General features: G+C 37.4%; 1 protein-coding gene across 5 annotated transcripts in view; it reads right to left on the bottom strand.

Annotated features, from left to right (window-relative positions):
• LOC117995795 (polyhomeotic-proximal chromatin protein-like) overlaps window positions 1-13,265 on the bottom strand; it is a 55,226-nt gene extending 41,961 nt beyond the window's left edge. For 3 of the 5 annotated variants that reach the window (XM_069509014.1, XM_069509016.1, XM_069509018.1), the window contains exons 1-6: window positions 13,028-13,265; window positions 7,407-8,079; window positions 6,196-6,369; window positions 4,832-5,098; window positions 4,053-4,208; window positions 3,200-3,322 (exon numbers count right to left, since the gene is read on the bottom strand). In XM_069509014.1, coding sequence (XP_069365115.1) covers window positions 3,200-3,322; window positions 4,053-4,208; window positions 4,832-5,098; window positions 6,196-6,369; window positions 7,407-8,079; window positions 13,028-13,062 — 1,428 coding nt within the window. In that variant the 5' untranslated portion in view covers window positions 13,063-13,265. Of the gene's footprint in view, window positions 1-3,199; window positions 3,323-4,052; window positions 4,209-4,831; window positions 5,099-6,195; window positions 6,370-7,406; window positions 8,080-8,192; window positions 8,391-13,027 lie in introns of those variants that run through there. The other 2 variants (XM_069509017.1, XM_069509015.1) reach the window with 2 other exon arrangements.
• Between the last annotated feature and the right edge of the window lie 7,901 nt (window positions 13,266-21,166).

Here is a 21,166-nt window from a genome sequence, read left to right as displayed (position 1 = left end):
CACATGTTACTTTTGCAGGTTAGACCTTCTGGTGGAGACATAAATATATTCTCTTCTAATTCTCCATAGAGAAAAGCAGTTTTAACATCCAATTGAATAATTTCTAGATTATATTCAACAGCTAAAGACAATAATAAACGGATTGAGTCATACCTGACTGTCGGAGTAAAAGTTTCCTTGTAATCTATACCTTCAGTTTGTGCATAACCTTTGGCACAAAGTTGTGACTTGAAGCGTGGACCCGTTGGCTCGTCTTTGATTCGGAAGACCCATTTACATCCAATTACCTTGGTGTCTGATGGTTTTTTCTACCAATGTCCAGGTTTCGTTCTTCTCATGAGCCTCAAGTTCTTCACTGATAGATTTTCTCCATTTATCTGTATCGCTTGAACTCAATGCATCACTATATGTTTCAGGAGCTGTACAGAATAAAACATCTTCACTGTAGCACAGGTAAGTATTCTCTGGTTTCCTGGTACTTATTTTATTTGTAGGTCTCAATGTAATGTGTGAAACCAGCGGAGACTCAATACTAGACTCACTACTTTCATCAGGTAAGTACTCGCTTTCCGATTTATTTTCAGTAACTGTGTCTTGCGAGCTGTCCGAGGGATCCTCTTCACTATCACAGGAATCACTCTTCTGGTAAGTTTCTGTTGTATTCAACTCCACGGGCACATAATTTCTTTTGACAGTTGATTCTAGGAAAGTAGCATCTCTACTTTTAATCATGGTCTTGGAGTTGGGTACAATAAACCTGTAACCTTTGGTTTTATCACAATATCCAATGAAAATCATCTTCTGAGCTTTAGAATCCCATTTCTTTCGTTTTTCTTTAGGTAAGTGAACCATGGCTTCAATATCAAACATTTTCATGTGACTTACATATGGTTTTCTACTTGATTTCTGAATTCCTTTACTTTTTCTACAACTTGTGTTTTATTTTGTATGAAATAGACAAAAATCTTCTTAGATTTCATCCAAAAATGTTAAGAAATATCTACTACCACCCAGTGATTTGGTTTCCATAGGACCACAGACATCTGAGTGTATGATAGTCATGTTTGCTTTCCTTCCTTGCATGTTGCACATGCAAAACTAACTTTCTTTTCTGATAAGCAAACACCTACTGTATTTTCTTTCGTTTTTCTTTAGGTAAGTGAACCATAGCTTCACATCCAAACGTTTTCAGTATTTTGATGCGATGATTTAACTGGTTTTCTACTTGATTTCTGAATTCCTTGACTTTTTCTACAACTTGTGTTTTATTTCATATAAATTGACAAAAATCTTCTTAGATTACATCCAAAAATGTTAAGAAATATCTACTACCACTCAGTGATTTGGTTTCCATAGGACCACAGACATCTGAGTGTATGATAGTCATGTTTGCTTTCCTTCCTTGCATGTTGCACATGCAAAACTAACTTTCTTTTCTGATAAGCAAACACCTACTGTATTTTCTTTCATCTTTTCCAGACTATTTAAGTTCAAATGACTCATTAAATGGTGCCACAGGTCTTCAATCTTGCTCGTCAACTTCAGACATGCATGCATAGCCCTTAGGGGTATTCAGCCGGTGCATGTTGTTGATTAAGCTGGCAGTTGCCACTCTCTTATTTTGGCTATACAAAATAACACAGTCCTTATTATTAAATATTACTTGGCCACCATAATTATTTGACTTACTGATAGTAAATTTGTAGCAGGTTCCGGCACATACAAGACATCTTTAAATAAAATTTTGTTTCCTTCGCCTTTGTCATTGCTAACCTCTAAGCATATTTCTCTTGAACTCATAACAGGTAAGATTTTTCTTTCATTTTTTCAGACTATTTAAGTTCAAATGACCCATCCGTTGGTGCCACAGGTAAGTATCTTGCTTGTCAACGTCAGACATGCATGCATAGCCCTTAGGGGTATTCAGCCGGTGCATGTTGTTGATTAAGCTGGCAGTTGCCACTTTCTTATTTTAGTTATTCAAAATAACACACAGAAATAATAAAATAGCAAATTACAAAATGTTACTTGGCCACATGAGTCATTAAATGGTGCCACAGGTAAGTATCTTGCTTGTCAACGTCAGACATGCATGCATAGCCCTTAGGGGTATTCAGCCGGTGCATGTTGTTGATTAAGCTGGCCGTTGCCACTCTCTTATTTTAGTTATTCAAAATAACACTCGGAAATAATAAAATAGCAAATTATAAAATGTTACTTGGCCACCATTGTGATTTGACTTACTGATAGTAAATTTGTACGAAATTTCGGCACATAAAAGACATCTAAGACTAAAATTTTGTCATTGCTAACCTCTAAGCACCTCTGACATCTTACAAATGTTTAGACTTTACGGAGTCTGCCGATATTTGCATACCTGAGCTCTCATTTGCTATCATCATAGGCTTATAGTATTCAGGCAGACCGGAGAGTAGCGATGTTCCCAACCACTCATTATCCACTTTTAAGCCTATATTTCTTAGCTTATGAGCTGTCGTGATGATCTTGCTTACGTATTCCTTTACGTTTTGGCATCGGTCAAGTGTCGTAGTGCACAAGTCACGCAGCAGACCTACTCGGCGTGTCAGCCCGGAGTCGTCAATGGCACGTGATAATTTATCCCAGACCTCTTTGGCTGTCTTCGCTTCTTGAATGTGTACGTTATCAATTGTATCAACCAATGTGAGTGGATTAGCCGAAGACATTTTTGTGAAAACTTATAATAAAAGTTGTGGGGGCGTGGCACACGTTGACGCGAGGTTATGTTCCCGACAATGTTCACTTTGATTCTACTATCCAGGGCTTTCTGGGCCCATAACCTAATGATTTTATGTGTAAATAAAATAGAATTGTGCACTAATAACTTTTAATTAATTTAAATAATTATTACAACTTAACAACTTGTATATGCCAACGTAAGCGTCCAGAGATCACTCTTGAAAGAAAAGAAGGCATTGAGCCATAGACACAGTGCTATGTAATGAGTACGGGTAACATTAATAATAGGCTTCAAATTTTACATCTAACAGTAGGCAATTATTGTAAATTGATGAACATTTGAAAAGAGCAAACGCCGAGTTTCTTGCTAGTTCTTCTCGGTAGGAATGGAATTCCCAAGCAGAGGTAGATTCTGTTCACGATTCAAAAGCACGTGTAAGTTTATGGGCCAGTGTAACGGTACATTCAAAAAATCACTCACTTGATGTTGCGCCATACTGCTCGGCATGGACGAGACGACAGTGACCGTCTGGTGATGCTGCGAAGAGTCGTGCTGCGACATGCTTATCTGTTGCTGTACCACTTGCGTTTGACCGTCGACAATCTGAACAAAGAAAACTTAGGACGTCACACAAGACGCATGCACGCTTGTGCACGCATCTGATTCGTATTTATAGGGATCCGTCAAAATACGAATCAAATTAGTGCAGCGCAAGCATGCAAAACGAATAGGAATCGAATACGGATGAGTGCACAAACGCTCTTACACTACAGTTCCCGGAAAGGTAAAAGGAACTATAAAATGGTGGCAACCACAATGGATCGGAGACGCGGACGGTCGAAGTGATACTGAGAGCCCGCATAGCCTCACAGAATAAAAAGAACGTCGGAAACATACGTGCTAGCGAAATGAATAATCTTAACATCGATGGCGGTGAGATGCCGCGTGCGGATGCGAAGCTTTAGACAGAGAACCTTTTTGCATGATGACTGCCAAACATCATTTCGAAGAGGTCACGCGATGATGATGTACTCTACAAAATCTTTTGCGTTGTTGGCTAATTTCCGTTGAGATTGACTGCTTGATTAATATCACCTATTCTGAATTCGGTCACAAAAGCTCGTGTTTCTTTACCACTTATTCTGAGACTGCGGCCCAGCTGGGAGCGAGTGCGTCTATGGCATGAGATGGCATACTCTCCATGCCGCTCGGACCCGAGCGTCTTCCTTCAAATTTCTAGTAAATATTAAGAGTTTGTTCGCCACACTCGCCACCCAATAGGACGCACTCGCTCCCACCTGGGCCACAGACTAAATGTGTGAATTTCACTGACCTGTTGCGGTTTGATCTCTCCGCTCATGCCGGTCTTCTGGTTCTTGTCGAAAAGCAGGTTCACGTTGTTTTGCGGCGACGCCAAGAAGCTGAGGTTTATTTCTCCAATGCCAGGCACGTTGAACTGCTGCGTATGAACCGGCTGGTTGTTTACGACCTGACGAGTGACCATACTAATTAATAAAAGCAGGTAACCAATTTAGTCAAGACTTTCGCGACATAGTTGTTTCTTTCATAGTCTACAGTTCATTTCACCTTTGATTCCGCTCGAATTTACCATTAACCACGCTCACTCGAGAGCAAAATGGACGATAAGTATCACCGAATCTCTGGCCTGACAGCCAAATCTGAGATGTGTGTTTTTACCATCACTGCGGTACTGTGTTTAGTTAGACCGACTGATATATTATGTATTATGTTACAGCTCAATTTGTTGGGTCTAGGAAATTTGTAATTTTCCAAGTAGGTTTATTTGCAATAGTTTTACAGTTTTTCACGAAACAAAATCAGATTGAAGTTGGCAAACCCAAAAAAAAACCCAAAATCTATCTATATATAGATGAAATAAAATAAAAATTAATGTGGACTGATTCATAGTGGATAATAACTGATTTCGAAACTATGTACCATGGGTTCGATTCTCATTCTGGACAAACTTTTGTGTCATGAACATGGTCGTTTGTCCTGAGTATCTAGTCTAGGTATCACTTTTCTATATAGTATATAAGTACCTATTGTATAAAAATTATATATTAAATAATATAAAATTATACTAGATACCTGCAAGAATTTCTGCTGTTGCAAGTCTTGTTGCGATATTTGCTGGATTTCAGTTTTAGGTTGTAGTGGTTGTTGCTGCTGCGGTTGCTGTTGTTGAGGCTGCTGTTGTGACTGAGATTGTTGTTGCTGCTGTTGTTGTTGTTGCTGCTGCTGCTGCTGCTGCTGTTGTTGCTGCTGCTGCTGTTGTTGTTGCTGCTGCTGTTGCTGCTGATGTTGCTGTTGTTGTTGTTGCTGGTGATGCTGTTGATGTTGATATTGTTTCTGCAACTAAATATTTCAAGCATTTGTTTGCAAAGTATAGTTGTTATTTTGCGCACCTACCTAAGACTCATGGACATAATATTGACAGGAATAACAGTAACGTTGGCAAGTTCGGGCTGAAATTTGGCATGCGAGTAGCTATTATGACGTAGACATCTGCTGAGAAAGGATTTTTGAAAATTCAACCTCTTAGGGGGTAAAATAGGGGTTTGAAATTTGTGTAGTCCATGCGGCCAAAGCATGCGGACGCGGGGATAAGCTAGTGAAAGAATAAGAACTCCATCACTCGCGTGACACGTTTTTGTGGGTTTGGTGCTATTCGCGAAATATTTATGTTACTGGATACTGACAAATGGTAACTTTTTTGTATGAAGGACTGAGTTTATCGAATATGTATTATGCACCTACTACCTACATAACAATCTGAAATGTTGTAGTAATATGTTTATAGAAAATAAACGCCATGGTGTTGACTCGATAGCTTGATATATGGTGGCACTCTGATGACTGATACAAAAATTAAAGGCTGAAATGAACATAATATACCTACATGTACGCTGTAAGAGATGTGCACGTGCTATACAAAATAATATTTTTGTACTGATTCGAAGCGAAGCCCCACCGAGCGTACCGTAAATTAAAATTGGCTATAAGTGTCAAAATTTGATCTTAGTGTTGACACTACTACTCGGAAGCAATAAGTTTGCCGATAGTAGCACCTCCCACTTCCATAGCTCTTTGGCAAGCCTGGAAAATCGCAGAGACATAAGCTTTCTTTCCGTGTTCTATGATCTATCGCTTTTATGTGGGGTTATCACGGGGCGGACCAACAAAATCGTAAAAGGCCGGCAAAGCATTGGCGGTTCCTGTGGTGCTGCAAATGTTCGACCCGCGCGCCTCTGTAATAAAGAAGAGCGCGGGTTGCGGTCTGGGTAGTGGGAGGAGCAACCATCGACAAACCTGCGCGCAGGTTATATGTTAACATTGTCTCATCACTAATATTCAGTGTCGTTTACTGCTGCTATCAGCGACAAAACGGCAAAAATCGAAGTTGCTTCCAAAACAGGCTGTCAATTGCAGGTAAGTAAAATATACAAACTCACTAGTTCCTGTTGGTCTTGCTGGTTTTTAAGATGCTGCTGAATAGCCTGGTGCTGACGCTGCAATGCTTGTTGCTGCAATTGTTGCAAATGTTGTTGCTGCAACTGTTGAAGCTGCTGCTGTTGTAGTTGTTGCAACTGTTGCTGTTGCTGCTGCTGGATTATTTGCTGCTGTATCTATTTTGACAATTTTAATATCATTAAGATGGATTTTTTATAATGGTACCTATGGCTCCACTATAGGGATCCGGCAAGTGATAGTCCAGGCCAATAGTATGGCATTTGGCAAATCAGCCAACACAATAGTCCTCCCTGTGGTCTATTAGATATACCCCGGAAAAACAAAAAGTTCCCGTGAGATTTTTAAAAAACCTATGTTCGCTCAGTCAAGTTAGTGCAATGAGCAGGATAATACGGTTGCCGCCAGCCACAAAATTCGCGATATGAGTCCCGCAAATTGCTAATGAGCTATAGTCCTCCATTAAATAAGAAGAACAGTATTGTTTAATTGAGTTATATTATGTTTAAGACATGCTTACTAATAAAAATGTAGATACTGCTTAGTTCTTCTACATGTATTATTCATGGTTCATACAATGTTGAATGTATGACTGTACTGTGAAGTCTATGGCCAAGAGCGAATTGGCCGATATTTGATCTACTAATTAAGTCACAAATTCAGTATTTATTTCAGACTAGATGATGCTCGCGACTTTATCCGCGTGGATTTAGGTTTTTGAAAATCCTGTGAGAACTCTTTACTTTTCCAGGATAAAAAATGTCCTTCCCCGACATCCAACCATCTATGTACCAAATTTCGTCAAAATCGGATGCACGGATGGGCCGTGAAAGGCTAGCAGACAGACAGACCGACACACTTTGGCATTTATAATATTAGTATGGATCTAGCTCCCTAACATATGAAATTATAACACAATGCAGTGTAAACTCTATTTTTATTTAAATAAGTACTTAAAACATGTCAAAGAGAGATTATTTAATTATTACTATCAATGTAATATTGGTTTAAGGCAAAACAAAGCAAACTTAATTAAAGTTTACTTTATATTCTGATGCCTATAACACGAGTGTACAACTTATTTTAGGCATCGGTGGCTTAACCTAATTTTGGTAGCAATTTTGGTGAAACAATAAATTATTTATTTATTATTATAGGGAGTTTACACTGTGTGTGTTTAGTCAATATGAAGTACCTGTAATTTGTCATCTTCCTCTTTTGGATTTCTAAACCTATATTCTTCACCCTGTGTATGATTTTCTGATTCAGATTTAGGCTGTTTAAGCTCAGGTCTGCGAAAAGTGTTATTTTGTTTATCTAGAGCCAGTAAGGTATTTGCCGCTTCATACTTATCCTCAAAAGTGATTCCAGCCTTCTCGGCCAGAGTCTCTAAGTACTGAAGAGGCCTTTTCGTAGGTTTAGATGGTGCTTTGGACTTCTCTCCCTGACTGTTGCCTGGTGACTGTTTCGGTATAGTTCTCGTTATTGTGATACTATTTTTATTGCCTTCATCTTTTTTTTCACTCTTAGGCTCTAGGGTAAAATAATTTTTGTGATAATTATTGTCCTTATCTTTTTCCCCGTTGAGATTACTGTTCTCTATTAAGGTTATTGTGGTAGAATTAGCAACCTTTATTGTCTTGTCTTTGGTGTCTTCTTTAGACTGAACCGGGGAACCCGAGCCATGTGGCGGAGACAGGAGTTGTGTAGGGACATGCTGAGTCACTGATATGTTAGCATTTGTGACATCGGAGGTGTGAATTTGCGGCTTATCAGCTGGCTTCACCAATTGCGGTTGGAAACTGGGGCTTGGAGGCTGTTCTTTATCCTGCTCTTTCTTTTTTTGTATGCTATCTAATATTTCTGACCTAAAAATAATCAAAAAAACATGTATAGCAACAGGTTGATGAGGAAAACTATTATTACACATAATTTTAACTAACTTGTCATTCCATTTATATACCACTTGTACACAAAGTACCTGCTTATTTCAGCCATTATTCAGGAAATTGTGTAGTTAATTACACTATTTAGCATGTAATTTTAATAAAATCAATCGAGCGTTAATTTTTCATCACAATCACGTCAGGAGACACTGATGGGATGCTTATGTGCTTAACTTTCTTGATTGTTTTTACGAAATTAGTTAACCCTGTCTATTTATCGTAAATAAGTCAAAATTATTATTAATGTTTTAAAAACATAAATAATAAATAATTTTGTACTACAATAATTACTTGCTTTGCATGAACCGTCAAATGTCAATCAATCAATGTCACATTTGAAATTGTCAGTTCCAAGCAGTGTTTCCACTTTACACTTTAAACCATAGTCTAAGCTTACAACTACGATTTAAATAGTTGGGTTGGTTACATTTTTAGTGGTAGACCATAATCTCATGAAATGAAGTTCCAAAATTAGCAACACTGTACTCTGTGAATATAGGCTACTTGACTCGTATCTAATTTCGTCCAATAAATGATTATTTATTATAGTATTTTGCTTAAGAAAACGAAATATATCAATAGGTAACAATTATTAAAAACGCAGGATGGATATATAAATCCAATTTAAAAAAATACAGTTTTTATTTTTATTTGAAACGCAGAAAACGCTGTCAGCCATGATGTGACCTGTCATTAAATTTGTAAACAAAGAAATGTCATCCCTATGTCACGCGGGGACTAACGTAGTATCCATATATATAAAATTTAGAGTCCTGACTAACTTATATATCAACGCACAGCGTAAACAGCTGGTCCTAGATACATGAAATTTGGTGGGTGTGTTCTTTGTAGGTAAAGAGAAGGTATCCACTAGGAAAGGATTTTTTGAAATTCCACCCCTAAGTGGGTTAAATGGAGGTTTGAAATTTATGAAGTCCACGCGGGCAATGTCACGTGCATAAGCTAGTTTTTATATATTTCTAAAAACTTATAGTAAACGTAAAAAAATATCGTTTTCTCTTTATAAATTGAATAAGTTATTAAGTAAGACTTACAACAAAGTGATCTTTGCAAAAATAAATTTGGGTTGCAGTCGTTAGTCATATAGGATCCCTTTAAGCAAGTCTTTGCGTGTTACGTATATTTATTTCACTGGGCACTCTAATCCACATTTTTCCTGTGGTCTTTATCGATGCGCTTTTTATTTTCTCGGATGATACAATAACGATAATTACTATATTTTTCATGTAAACTAGTATAGAAGTCATGTTTATTAAACTTTGGGAGGTTATGCTGTTGTTTACAAATGCATGACGTCAGAGCACAGATAATCTATCGGCCAAACATGGCCGACCAGTGTTTTCACCTGTCTAAGAAAAATATATTTTTAAATTAAAGTTTTACGGTTATTAGGGCGCAAAAAAATATAGTGTTAATTTTTTTGATATAATAGGACAAATATTAACCATTTAAGACCAACTTAAAAAAAGTGTCAAGTAGCCTATTATCCTATTGTGGTGAACACGAATATAAATATCGTAGACTAAGTAAAAAATCTAGACAAAGGAACGTTTGCTTTCTCATTCACACTAAAAAGAGAGCACAGATAAAGTTACTAATGTGATAAACAGAGGCGCAGCTAACCTATTTTTTGTCCCTTATCGTGTAACCGATTTTTTTCAAGGTCTACAACTTTAGTTGCAAAACAAACTTTGAGAATTCGTGGCGTCATTGTATTTCTCACTAGTTATTTACTTGTTTTCACATAAAAAACGTTTAATACAAATAAATATTGTTGATCGGTTAATACAAATATTGACTACTAAACAATGGTAATTGTCGTGTTATTCGTCGTTACGCCGTGCTATCGCTATCTCACACGCGGTTACACAGTACTTTAGTCTAGCTTTTTTACTCAGTCTACGATAAATATAAAGTAAAGAGTTGTTAACTTTGGAATTTCATTTCCGTACTTTTCATGAGATTATTGTACTAATTCGCCTTTTAAAATTCGAAATGCCCTGATTTAAGGCGCATTATTACCTATTGTAGTTATAAAGAACAACAGCTATTTCACATTTTACTTTCGCCTAAATCTTGGGCGAAAAAGGTCACAATTTGCTTCCATTTTCATATTACACTTACCTACTTATGCTCTCAGTCGCATACGAATGATTATTACTTAGCTGACTAGCTAATTACTAGTGATAATAGTTATCATACCTATAAAAATACGTTATTATTTCGGGATGCACATGAAAAACTTTTTCATTATGCCTTTTTGAGCCTATTCCCTTTGATATGAAATCTAAATATATATATATATATATATGGGGTGGATGGATGTGGAAATGATAATTCTAGTGAAAGTAGTAAGAATTACGGCAAATTTAAAAAGGACGCGGCACGGCAAATATAACTAGTTTATGTACCTATTAGTTTGTATGGGGCAAAGCGCACTAATTGAGCGACGCGGCGTGGCAAATATAGTTTATAATTTGAGTTTATATGGAGCAAGGCGACGCGCATATGCGTTTGGACTACGTTAAAATCATACTTTTGAGTGAGTTCTAAAAATGTAAATACAAATAGTTATGCACTATAAGTACCTAGTAGATACTTACATTTACTTATCTGACAACCCTGTACATGCGATGACTATAGCTTTACTAAATTACTCGCATGCATTAGGGCTAGCCGTTCAAACTATAAAAATACTATTGTAAAAAGTTTGAATGCTATTAGCCCTTAGGTCGCCGCCTGTTTTGAGATCTGGGGGCACGGTAGTGCCCCCGCCAAGTCGAGCATTATATAATCTCTAACTAGCTGATGCCCGCGATTTATATATTTACCTAACTATTTACAAGATTTAAAGTTATCCTTTTGTGGGGAAATGTTTTAGTCTTTGGTAACACAGAATTCTGGTGAATTAAATCATAGTATAGTTTGATATAAGTCCCGCAAATTGCTATTGCGCTGGAACCATGTCTCATTAACACGGGGTAATAATACGCACGCGGACTTTTACCCAACTGAATAGTTTTGAAAATGATATCCTTTACATACATTTATTATAGCATAATAGGTATATAGGTGTAGCTGTCATAGCCTAGTGGTTAGGACGTCCACCTCCTAATCGGAGGTCGGGGGTTCGATCCCCGGCATGCACCTCTAACTTTTCGGAGTTATGTGCATTTTAAGTAATTTAATATCACTTGCTTTAACGATGAAGGAAAACATCGTGAGGAAACCTGCATACCTGAAAGTTCTCCATAATGTTCTCAAAGGTGTGTGAAGTCTATCAGTCCGCACTTGGCCAGCGTGGTAGACTATGACCAAACCTTTCTCACTCCGGAGGAGACCCGTGCTCTGCAGTGAGTCGGTGATGGGTTGATCATTATCATGATAATATAGGTGTGTATTATTTTGTTATAAAACTAAAAATTATAAATTTGATTTTTATTATTAACGTACCAAAAATTGTAGTTAGATAGTAGGTATAATGTAAGTACCTAGTAAATTCTAATTTCAGAAAGTTATTGTGGCGAAAAAACTCATCAAACAGGGGAAGAGTAAAAATGATATGAAGTTGATTTTATAGGCACCAACGGGAAATGTAGGGTTCAGTAGTACCTAGTTAGTATTTACCTTTGCCCTATATAATATGCTGACTGCTTAACATAAGTCTACGCTAGTTTTCAGTTATGCAGATCCACATTGCAGGGCTCGATGTGGTTGGGGTTTGTTTAGCAGCCTAGATTATTTTCATAGTGTAGCCCATTTACACAAAACATTTTATTTAGTGGCGCGTTGGCGTCCTAAACACAAACACTTTTGTGCCTGCTAATGTTACCCGCGTTGACTGTAGTCCTATTTTAATACGATAGGGATGGCCGCGTTATTTTGAATTGATATTTTATTACCGATCCTTAAATGAAGATCCTACGTACAGTAGTAATGATTACTTTACGTATTTATTAATATTAGGTAGGTACTTATCTTGCAGGTATTATTTGTAGATTGAGCATATAATAGAAACATTTGTGTATGGAAATGATAGGTTTGAAAACATGATAAATATGTTTATAACATAAGCAAAGAAAAATCTTATCATGTGCAGGCATATTAATTTACCTAGGTAGGTAGGTAATGGTTATAATGTTGCCATAATGTAGGAAAAATTAGTATTATTCCAAGTAGGTGAATTATATTATTAGTAAGAGAACAACAGACCCATGCCACATTTCCTTTACTATACTTACCATCTCCTTTATAAATATACAGCTATGCACCTATTTAGGGACAGACACCTATATAAAAACGGCCCGTCTGGCATTATTTCACAAGGGGAAGCAAAAAATAATGAAAAAGTGCGAGTGAGAGGGCATTATGCGGACGCGTGTGGCGAAAGAAAGAGAATTATGCAACGCAATAGGGGAGTTGGAGAGCGAACCGGTTCTGCATGTGTGCAGACAGACGTTACCCCCTCCTCCTCCCCTCGCCAGTCGACCCTCGGTTCGAGGGCCGTGAATTGTCGGCTTTTCCCCGAAGCGTTGCAATAATAATAATACCAGCTTGCTCCCCTCACTGAATACAAAACCAGCCCTTGCGGAACGGTTTTTATAATAGCTTTAGCTTATAAATGTGCCTTGCGATGGCTTCAACACGGAAACTATAACGCAAATATTTTCGTTTTCTGAATAGAACTTGAATTTTATTACTGCACTTGTTATAAACTTGCCACCAGCGCGTTAAACTGACGCGATTCACGGTGATGACGAATTTAACACATCGACCCACCACCTAGCCACACGCGACACACTCAACCTCGCTGATTCGCAATAGTAAAGTAAAAAATAAAATAAAATACCTTTTGGTGTAAAAACCATAAGAACAACGTTCCATCGTTTCAAAATAAAGGGTTAACTTAAACGTAAGCGCCGACCCATGCGGCAGTAATTAAAAGTAAATCAAACAAAAAGGTAAGGATCGAGACATTCGCACAGGTGAAAGTGAACACAACACTTATTATCGACGAAAACGACATACAAACACACTTTATCGATAGTCCGGTTCTCGTTTCATTGTAACAACAACCTTCTTTCCGAATGGCGAAATACGACTGTGTTAAGTGTAGAGAATGCGCGCGGCACCCGCTACCACCGGCTCCGTCACGCCGCACCCATTCCCCTCACCTCTACATATAACGCTCTCTATCAGCCATCTCCAATGGTACGCCCGCTAATAACAGAGTTCTACCATTGGCCGATTCATTTTACGACCGTTCCACAAACAAAACCGGTTGCCATGAACGGCCGAAAAGGGCGCGAGGAACAAAATTTGTGTTTCTGAATTATTATTATTATTATTACAACAGCTATTCCTCGCCTTCTCTTTTTTCTTTGTAAATTATGAGCAAGCAAACCTAAAAATATTAGCTTGGCAATCTATGCTTGCGCGTTGGTATTTTTACCTTGTTCATTATGTTTCTAGTCTCTACCTCCAGACTCTTATTTGTTTTAGGTCTAAAATCTAGATTAATTCTAAATTCTTTTAATATCTAAGTAGGTATATAATTATAAAGAGGAGAGATTTGTACCTAAGTCATTCGGGGCAAAAGCGCGCACTTTTGCCTTTCATGCTAAGTATAGGTATTAATTAGCAATAACTAGGTAGGTACTTATAGGGATGCCAGGTTGCCAAACCTAATAGCCGGACAGACCAGTCAGTTGGGCGGACATTTGGGTAGAAAGGCCGGACACCCTACATTATTGAGGATTTTGTGTCCTAGCATTAATACGACAAAAAAAATTTTAGGTATGTAAAATCAAGCTTTTTTTATTATTGTCATAAATCTTGTTGTCATGCGGCACTGCCGCCTGCGGGAGCGACCGACAGTCGACTCGCCTGCGCTCGGCCACGCTCGTTTGCGAAATGTAAAAAGCCTAACAAAAGCCGGACAAGCCGGACACCGTTTATTTTGACCGGACACGCAATCAAATAGCCTACCTATGTCCGGCTTTATCCGGACGCCTGGCAACCCTAGGTAGGTAGGTACTATGATGTTCGAGTGTTCGATACACATATTATGTCTATTTGTAGTAGGTAGGTAGTTAGGTACGTACTTACGTTTTTTAGGCTCCCAAAGATTTTTGTTTATCAAGCAAAAGAGTGAACTGGTCAGTTAGCATACCTAAGTAGATACCTACTTTTACCCAAACGTAGGGGTAAAAATACGCAATTGTAAGGGTAAAAGTTGACAGGTTGGATAAAAGTACGCAGTTTATTACTAATAAAAATAAAGTAGGTATATATATAAATTATAAATAATAAAGTATAATACCTATAGTACCTACTTATCTAAGTAGGTATATCTATTAAAAACTTAAAACATATTTATGAGATAAAAAATAAAATTCTTCTCACTAAACATTTAATAAATGATGTAGGTACCTACCTACCTACTTATTCTGGCAAATTATGAACTTACTTAGTTGAAATAAAAAATCGGCCAATTGCTAGTCAGAATCGCAGATCGAGGGTTCCATACTATAGAAGTAAAACAGTATTGAATCAGTTTTGTCAACGAACCGCAAAACTAACTTTGTTTGTAGACGTTCATTGTTAATATGTACCACAATAAGTATCTACATATTATTAACAATGAACAAAAACCGGCCAAGTGCGAGTCAAATTCGCGCACCGAGGGTGCTACACGTAAAAGGAGGTTCTCAATTTGGCCCGTTTTTTTCGATTTTTTTTACATGTAGGTATCTACCTACACGTGTAGAAACTAGAAACAAAAGGTAGTTTTTACTTTGTAGTGGTTTTCGAAGTCGGTTTTAAAAAATCTAATTCCACGCGGACGAAGTCACGGGCATCAGCTATAGTAGGCTATAAATTACACATTATGTAACACGGACTGTCGTGGACAAAAGCTATACCTACCTACTTACCTAGTTATACAGAAAGTAGATAGATACAATAAGCGACAGGTCGAGAACGCAATCGGGGTATGAGGTGAGTCGGGGAGGGGGGGACGCCCCACACGGCCAGAGCCCACCACGGACTATAGAGAACTCACTGCTGCACGAATCCGCATCGACAGCGTTTATCTATTTCGTTGTTGCTTGTAGTTTTGTGTAAGTACCTACTACCTACCTACCTATTGAAAATGACTTCGGTTGCCTCTTCCGCAGCACGGCTAATAAAAAACCGGCCAAGTGCGAGTCAGACTCGCGCACCGAGGGCTCCGTGCTATAGTCGTATTTTTTCGACATTTTGCACAATTATACAAAACCTATGAGGCATAAAAATAAATAAAAATCTGTTTTAGAATGCACAGGTGAAGCCCTTTCATATGATACCCCACTTGATATACCTAGTCATCTTACTTCGAAAATTGAAAATACCAATTACTTATTAAGTAGGTAAGTAGTTCATGACCACAATTTAATAATTTGTAAGTATTTTCAATTTCGAAATAAGATAACTATATCAAGTGGGGTATCATATGAAAGGGCTTCACTTGTGCATTCTAAAACAGATTTTTATTTATTTTTATGCATCACGGTTTTTGAATTATCCTGCAAAATGTCGAAAAAATACGTAGTACTGTAGTACGGAACCCTCATTGCGCGAGCCTGACTCGCACTTGGCCTGTTTTTTTTGTGTGATGTAACCACCAATTCACGGTATTCAGATTTTTCCCCTAATGTCTGCTATAAGTCCTACCGACCTGCCAAATTTCATGATTCTAGATCAACGGCCCGTTCCCGGGGAAGTAGGATCCCTGTAGGTTTCTTGACAGACACACAGACAGACAACAAAGTGATCCTATAAGGGTTCCGTGTTTCCTTTTGAGGTACGGAACCCTAAAAATTAAATTGTGGTCATGAACTAAGTACTTAGGTACTTAATAAGTAATTGGTAGGTATATTCAATTTTCGAAGTAAGATAACTAGGTATATCAAGTGGGGTATCATATGAAAGGGCTTCACTTGTGCATTCTAAAACAGATTTTTATTTATTTTTATGCCTCATAGTTTTTGTATAATTGTGCAAAATGACGAAAAAATACGACCAAAGCACGGAGCCCTCGGTGCGCGAGCCTGACTCGCACTTGGCCGGTTTTTTATTACACGTGCTGCGGAAGAGGCAACCGAAGTCATTTTCAATAGGTAGGTAGGTAGTAAGTACTTACACAAAACTACAAGCAACAACGAAATAGACAAACGCTGTCGATGCGGATTCGTGCAGCAGTGAGTTCTCTAGTCCGTGGTGGGCCCTGGTGGTGAAATAGTCAGAGTAATAAAATACCTATAGAAAGTTGTGACATTGGACGGAAAAATAATTATTGTTATACCTATCATTGGAAAGGGCCGTGTTTAACACTTGACACGTTAACACGGCATATCGAAAGTAATATCCAGTAGGTACGCTTAGTATAAGATTTTACGTCTCACCAAACGTTGCTAGAATTCGAGAGTCGAAACCCAATAGGTAACGTCAAAGTAAAATGGACCTAGAGCCTCGAATTGATTGAAGTCAAAAATTCAATGCCCCTGATTTTAATTTCGCAACGTTTCCGCTTGGAGCGCTGGCTGTAGATGTGTAGGTAAACTTGAGCTTTAAAACAAGGCAGTTAAGATCCAGTTTACTATAATGCGGAAGTGTTTCGACACTCGAATACTACCAACGTTGGTGAGACATAAAATCTCGTATTAATTAAGCGTACAGAATAAAATCCGATTCATAATCAGTTGAACCACGTCATAAACAATTAAAATCACTTTGACTATCAACACAATATTTAAATCAAGTGTTTGTTAGTTTATAAGTCCATTAGATTTTGATTGTTATTATATAAAATAGTAGGAACTTTTGGGGTAGGTCTACCTACATAGTAAATTTACTAACTATTTACTTGTTGCGTACCTAGGTACCAAAAATATATCTACCGATATCGAATAGGTACGCGGTATGTGATGTCACCTCATTAGAAAATTGCCATCTCGACCAGTCGCGAATAACACAGCACGCGGCCGAAAGTAATGTAGGTAAGTAGGTAGGTACATCGGCCTTTAGAATGACATTCCGGCTTTGTAGAGCGTTGTCTCTGTCACTCATACAGCAGGTACGCGGCCAAAAGTGATGTTCACATCGATCTTTAGAAGGAGACGGCAGATTTGTAGAGCACTGTCTCGGTCGTTGAAACCGACAAAGCGTCATAGTATGGGTATGAGTAGGTAATAGGTAGGTACCTAGAGACAACGCTCTACTACGTTAGTACCTACTATTATATATTCTGTGGCTCTACAAAGATGGAACGTCATTCTAAGGCCGATGTTCATCACTTTCGGCCGCGTACTGTACCTAGTGACGTTTTATCGGTCTCAACGACAGGGACAAACGCTCTAAAAATCTGCTATCTCCTTCAAAAGTTCGATGTACATTACTTTCGGCCGTGTACCTATTGTACCCAGTGACGTGTACAGTGTTTGAAACCAGGGTAGGCATTAGTTAGGTAGGAACCTGTTTACATGCAGGTCATAATGAAAAATATGCATTGAGCTATTACAACTGGGGTAAGCAGTGCATTTATGCCTCTATGATCTGCACGCCACTGACTGTACCTATACTTTGTCTAAAAATATATACATACAGGTTTAATTATTATAAGTAACTAGGTAGGTATTAAGCAGAAGTAGGTAGGTATTAAAAAAATCCGAAGAATTGAGAACCTCCTCCTTTTTTGAAGTCGGTTAATTTGTTCTCACGCGCCATTTTAACTGTATGTGTTAAAAGTACGATTTTAGTCCTTATTTTAAAAATGAATCCTTAATTAACCGTACCTACTTTTGACGTGACAGTTGACCCAAGGTTGACCCATAAAATTAAAATGGCCCGTGAGAAGTCATTTTGTGCAGACTATATCTACCTAGGTACCTACCTAACTACATGAATTATGAAAGTAATTTCTATACCTAACTTGTAAGAACATTGACGAAATTCTAGAAACAACAAAATAAGTAGGTAACCTACCTACCATAGAACCTGAAAAATGTGATCTTCAGAGTTAGTGATTTTATGGTTTCGCCATCCGCCTAAGTATAAGTAGATATCTACAATCCCCAATGGCTTCACTGCCTACCTATTCAACCAGTCAACCCTTATACTTAATCCCTATCATTGGGACTTAGGTACCTACCACTCCTACCAGGTAGATGACGGGCCCTTTTTATTAATACTAGGTAAGTACGCATTGCTAGGTCTATATAACTGTGTCGTTATTATTAATTAGGTAGGTATTACGACTCACATCTATACCTACCTAAGTAGGTATAGGGGATAGAGATAGATATACCTTCCTTCTTATTTCAATTTTATTTTATTTTATTTACTTATTTTTTATTTTGTTTATTTGAAAGTAATCAACAGCGTAAATACATAAATATTATTTAAATTTAAATCTAGGTATAACAGAAGGCCAAAAGAGATTACTTAAAATTATAATTAAAACTATTTTAACAGGATATATGTAGAATAAATGTAGGTATATACAATAATAAAATTACAACAGTGTGTGTATGCTTGTGTGTATGTGTGCGTGTGTGTATGTGTGTGTGTGTGTGTGTAAGTGGGAGTGTGTGATTGCATACATATTAAGATGTTAGCTAGGTACTTTTTTATTTTATTTTATTTTATTTTATTATAAAGGCACACAAAACAGGTTTCAGCTATAAATGGACCAAATAAAAATAAAAAACAATAGATTAAGATCTAAGCGGTAACCCTTAATATGTGTACACAACAATGCTTAAATAAATATATGCACTAACTAACTGATATGATACAATTTATAGAAACACAGAAAAAAGAAATACAAGAAAATTAACTATGAAAAATATACTTAAAGTGGAGAAGATGCAAAATGTTGATAAATATGTTTTTTAAATGTGTTCAAATTATTATTAAAAAAATTTACGATGATAGTTTCTTAATTCCTTTTTAAATTTATTGTTTGATAGGTAAAATAAGTCAAACTCAGCGAACTGATTGTTATAAGTACGTACCAAGCGTGGAATTATTAAGTAAGTAGGTATCTTACTTACCTATGTCTGTACCTTTTATGTACCTAAGTATTTTTTTGGCTGGGTAGATACATAGTTAGGTAGGTATTTATCCTTGATAAAACTGTAGGTAGGTAATGGACCTACCATAGATAAAGAAAGCAGCTCATCTGTGGGACCTACCCTCGGACGAAGAATCAAGTGGACTTGATAGACCCGTATACCTACCCGAAAGAGACAAATAGAGAGAAGGTAGGTACCTATGTCAAAACGCAGGGCTGGTTTGAAGTAGATACCTACCTACCCTCTATTGAAAAAAAAATCATAAAAGAATTTCGACTGTTGTAAATACAGCCGATCACATAGCAATGCACCATAGTTATTCAAATAAATTTAAAACATAAAACTAAATAAAAATAGTAATATTCGCAATAAATTATTTTATTGACATATTGATTGACATATTTTGACTTTTTGATTCATTTGATTTGTGTGTTAAACATTTTCTAACATTAATTTTTAAGACCGATAAAATCAATCCAAATTCCGATCAGGTACCTACTGTGAAGTGCGAAAATGCCAACAGTTATAGAGAATAAGCCACGAGACTGCACAGCATGCAGAATAGTCGGCTCAATCGGTCTCGTCGGTATTGGCGCTTACCTTGCCAATGCGGCCTGGAAAAACAAGACTTGCCTGGGAAAATTGTTATCTCATTTGGTAATTTAATTTAAATACAACTCTGGTGCATAGCAGGCTACTATAATAAAATCATAATAATAAAAATCAATCATTATTAGATATTTTTTTATTGTATTTATCACGTATAGTTAAAAAACCAATGCTACCTATCAAATACTTGATGATCTAGGTAGGTATCTATCTTGTATAGAACTCAATAAATTACCTACCTATATAAAAAATACGTAGACCTACGATACGGCCCATAATAATCGCGTTTGCTTTCGTATAATTTAAGCTAAAATCGACCAGTACCTAAGTAGTTCGGTGTTCCTCTTCATTATTATTCTACACCAAACGGAGATTTTTTTCTGTATCTTTCTTCATGAATTATTCTTTTTTTATCCCTCTCATGCACAGATTGCTTACTAGGTACTCGGTGCTCTCATGCGTTTTAATTCCGCATTTGTCTCTCTCACTCTTTTGTGTGGGTGTGGGAGTTGGGACCATCGACCGGTGAACCCCGCAACAGCTGTTTTCATCGAACTTGTAATAGGTACCTACTTAGTAGGTAGGTAATTACCTTGTAATTACAAAGACAAGGTAAGTTGGTGTTACAGAAATTAGAAAACAAGCCTTTCAGTTAGTAGGTACCTACTTAATCAACATTCTTGAGAACTATCTATGACTAATCTGAGATTTATTCAAGTAGGTAGGTATGTTATGTATGCTCCGGAAACAGGAATCTGCTTAGGTCTTTGTTTGTTCAGTCTTCATTTTTGTACCGAATATGTAGGTAGGTACCTACCTACCGAGTGCCTACCGATCCAAACGTTCCAAAAAAAACCTACCTAAACCTAAAAGTACCTACCATTGTACCTACCTACCTGTATATGGCAATTGGGGTGGGTACGACCCGCATAGTCCCTGAGCTAACCAGGTGTGGGATAGCACGGGTGACGGGTGTGCGGGGCGTCCCCCCACGTCGTACCCCGATTGCCATCTCGACCAGCGCACTATACCTACCTAACTTACTACTAAAACTTACCTGGTAGGTACCTACTAATAAGTATACTAGAAATTTTACTAGGTAGGTAGGTATGTATATCTATAGAATACATTATCTAAAATCTTTACTACAAGTTCACAGTTTTTTTTTAATTACCAACATAAAGAATGTTTAACAAATCCAATCTAGACACAGTAAAAAACCACGAAGGTTTAAAAAGTGTGTCATTCCGTCTACTTCTTAATAC

The sequence above is a fragment of the Maniola hyperantus genome, chromosome Z (assembly GCF_902806685.2).
Source record: "Maniola hyperantus chromosome Z, iAphHyp1.2, whole genome shotgun sequence".
NCBI lineage: Eukaryota > Metazoa > Arthropoda > Insecta > Lepidoptera > Nymphalidae > Maniola > Maniola hyperantus.
Note: the sequence above shows the minus strand (reverse complement) of the source record. Positions and strands in the feature narration are given on the sequence as shown.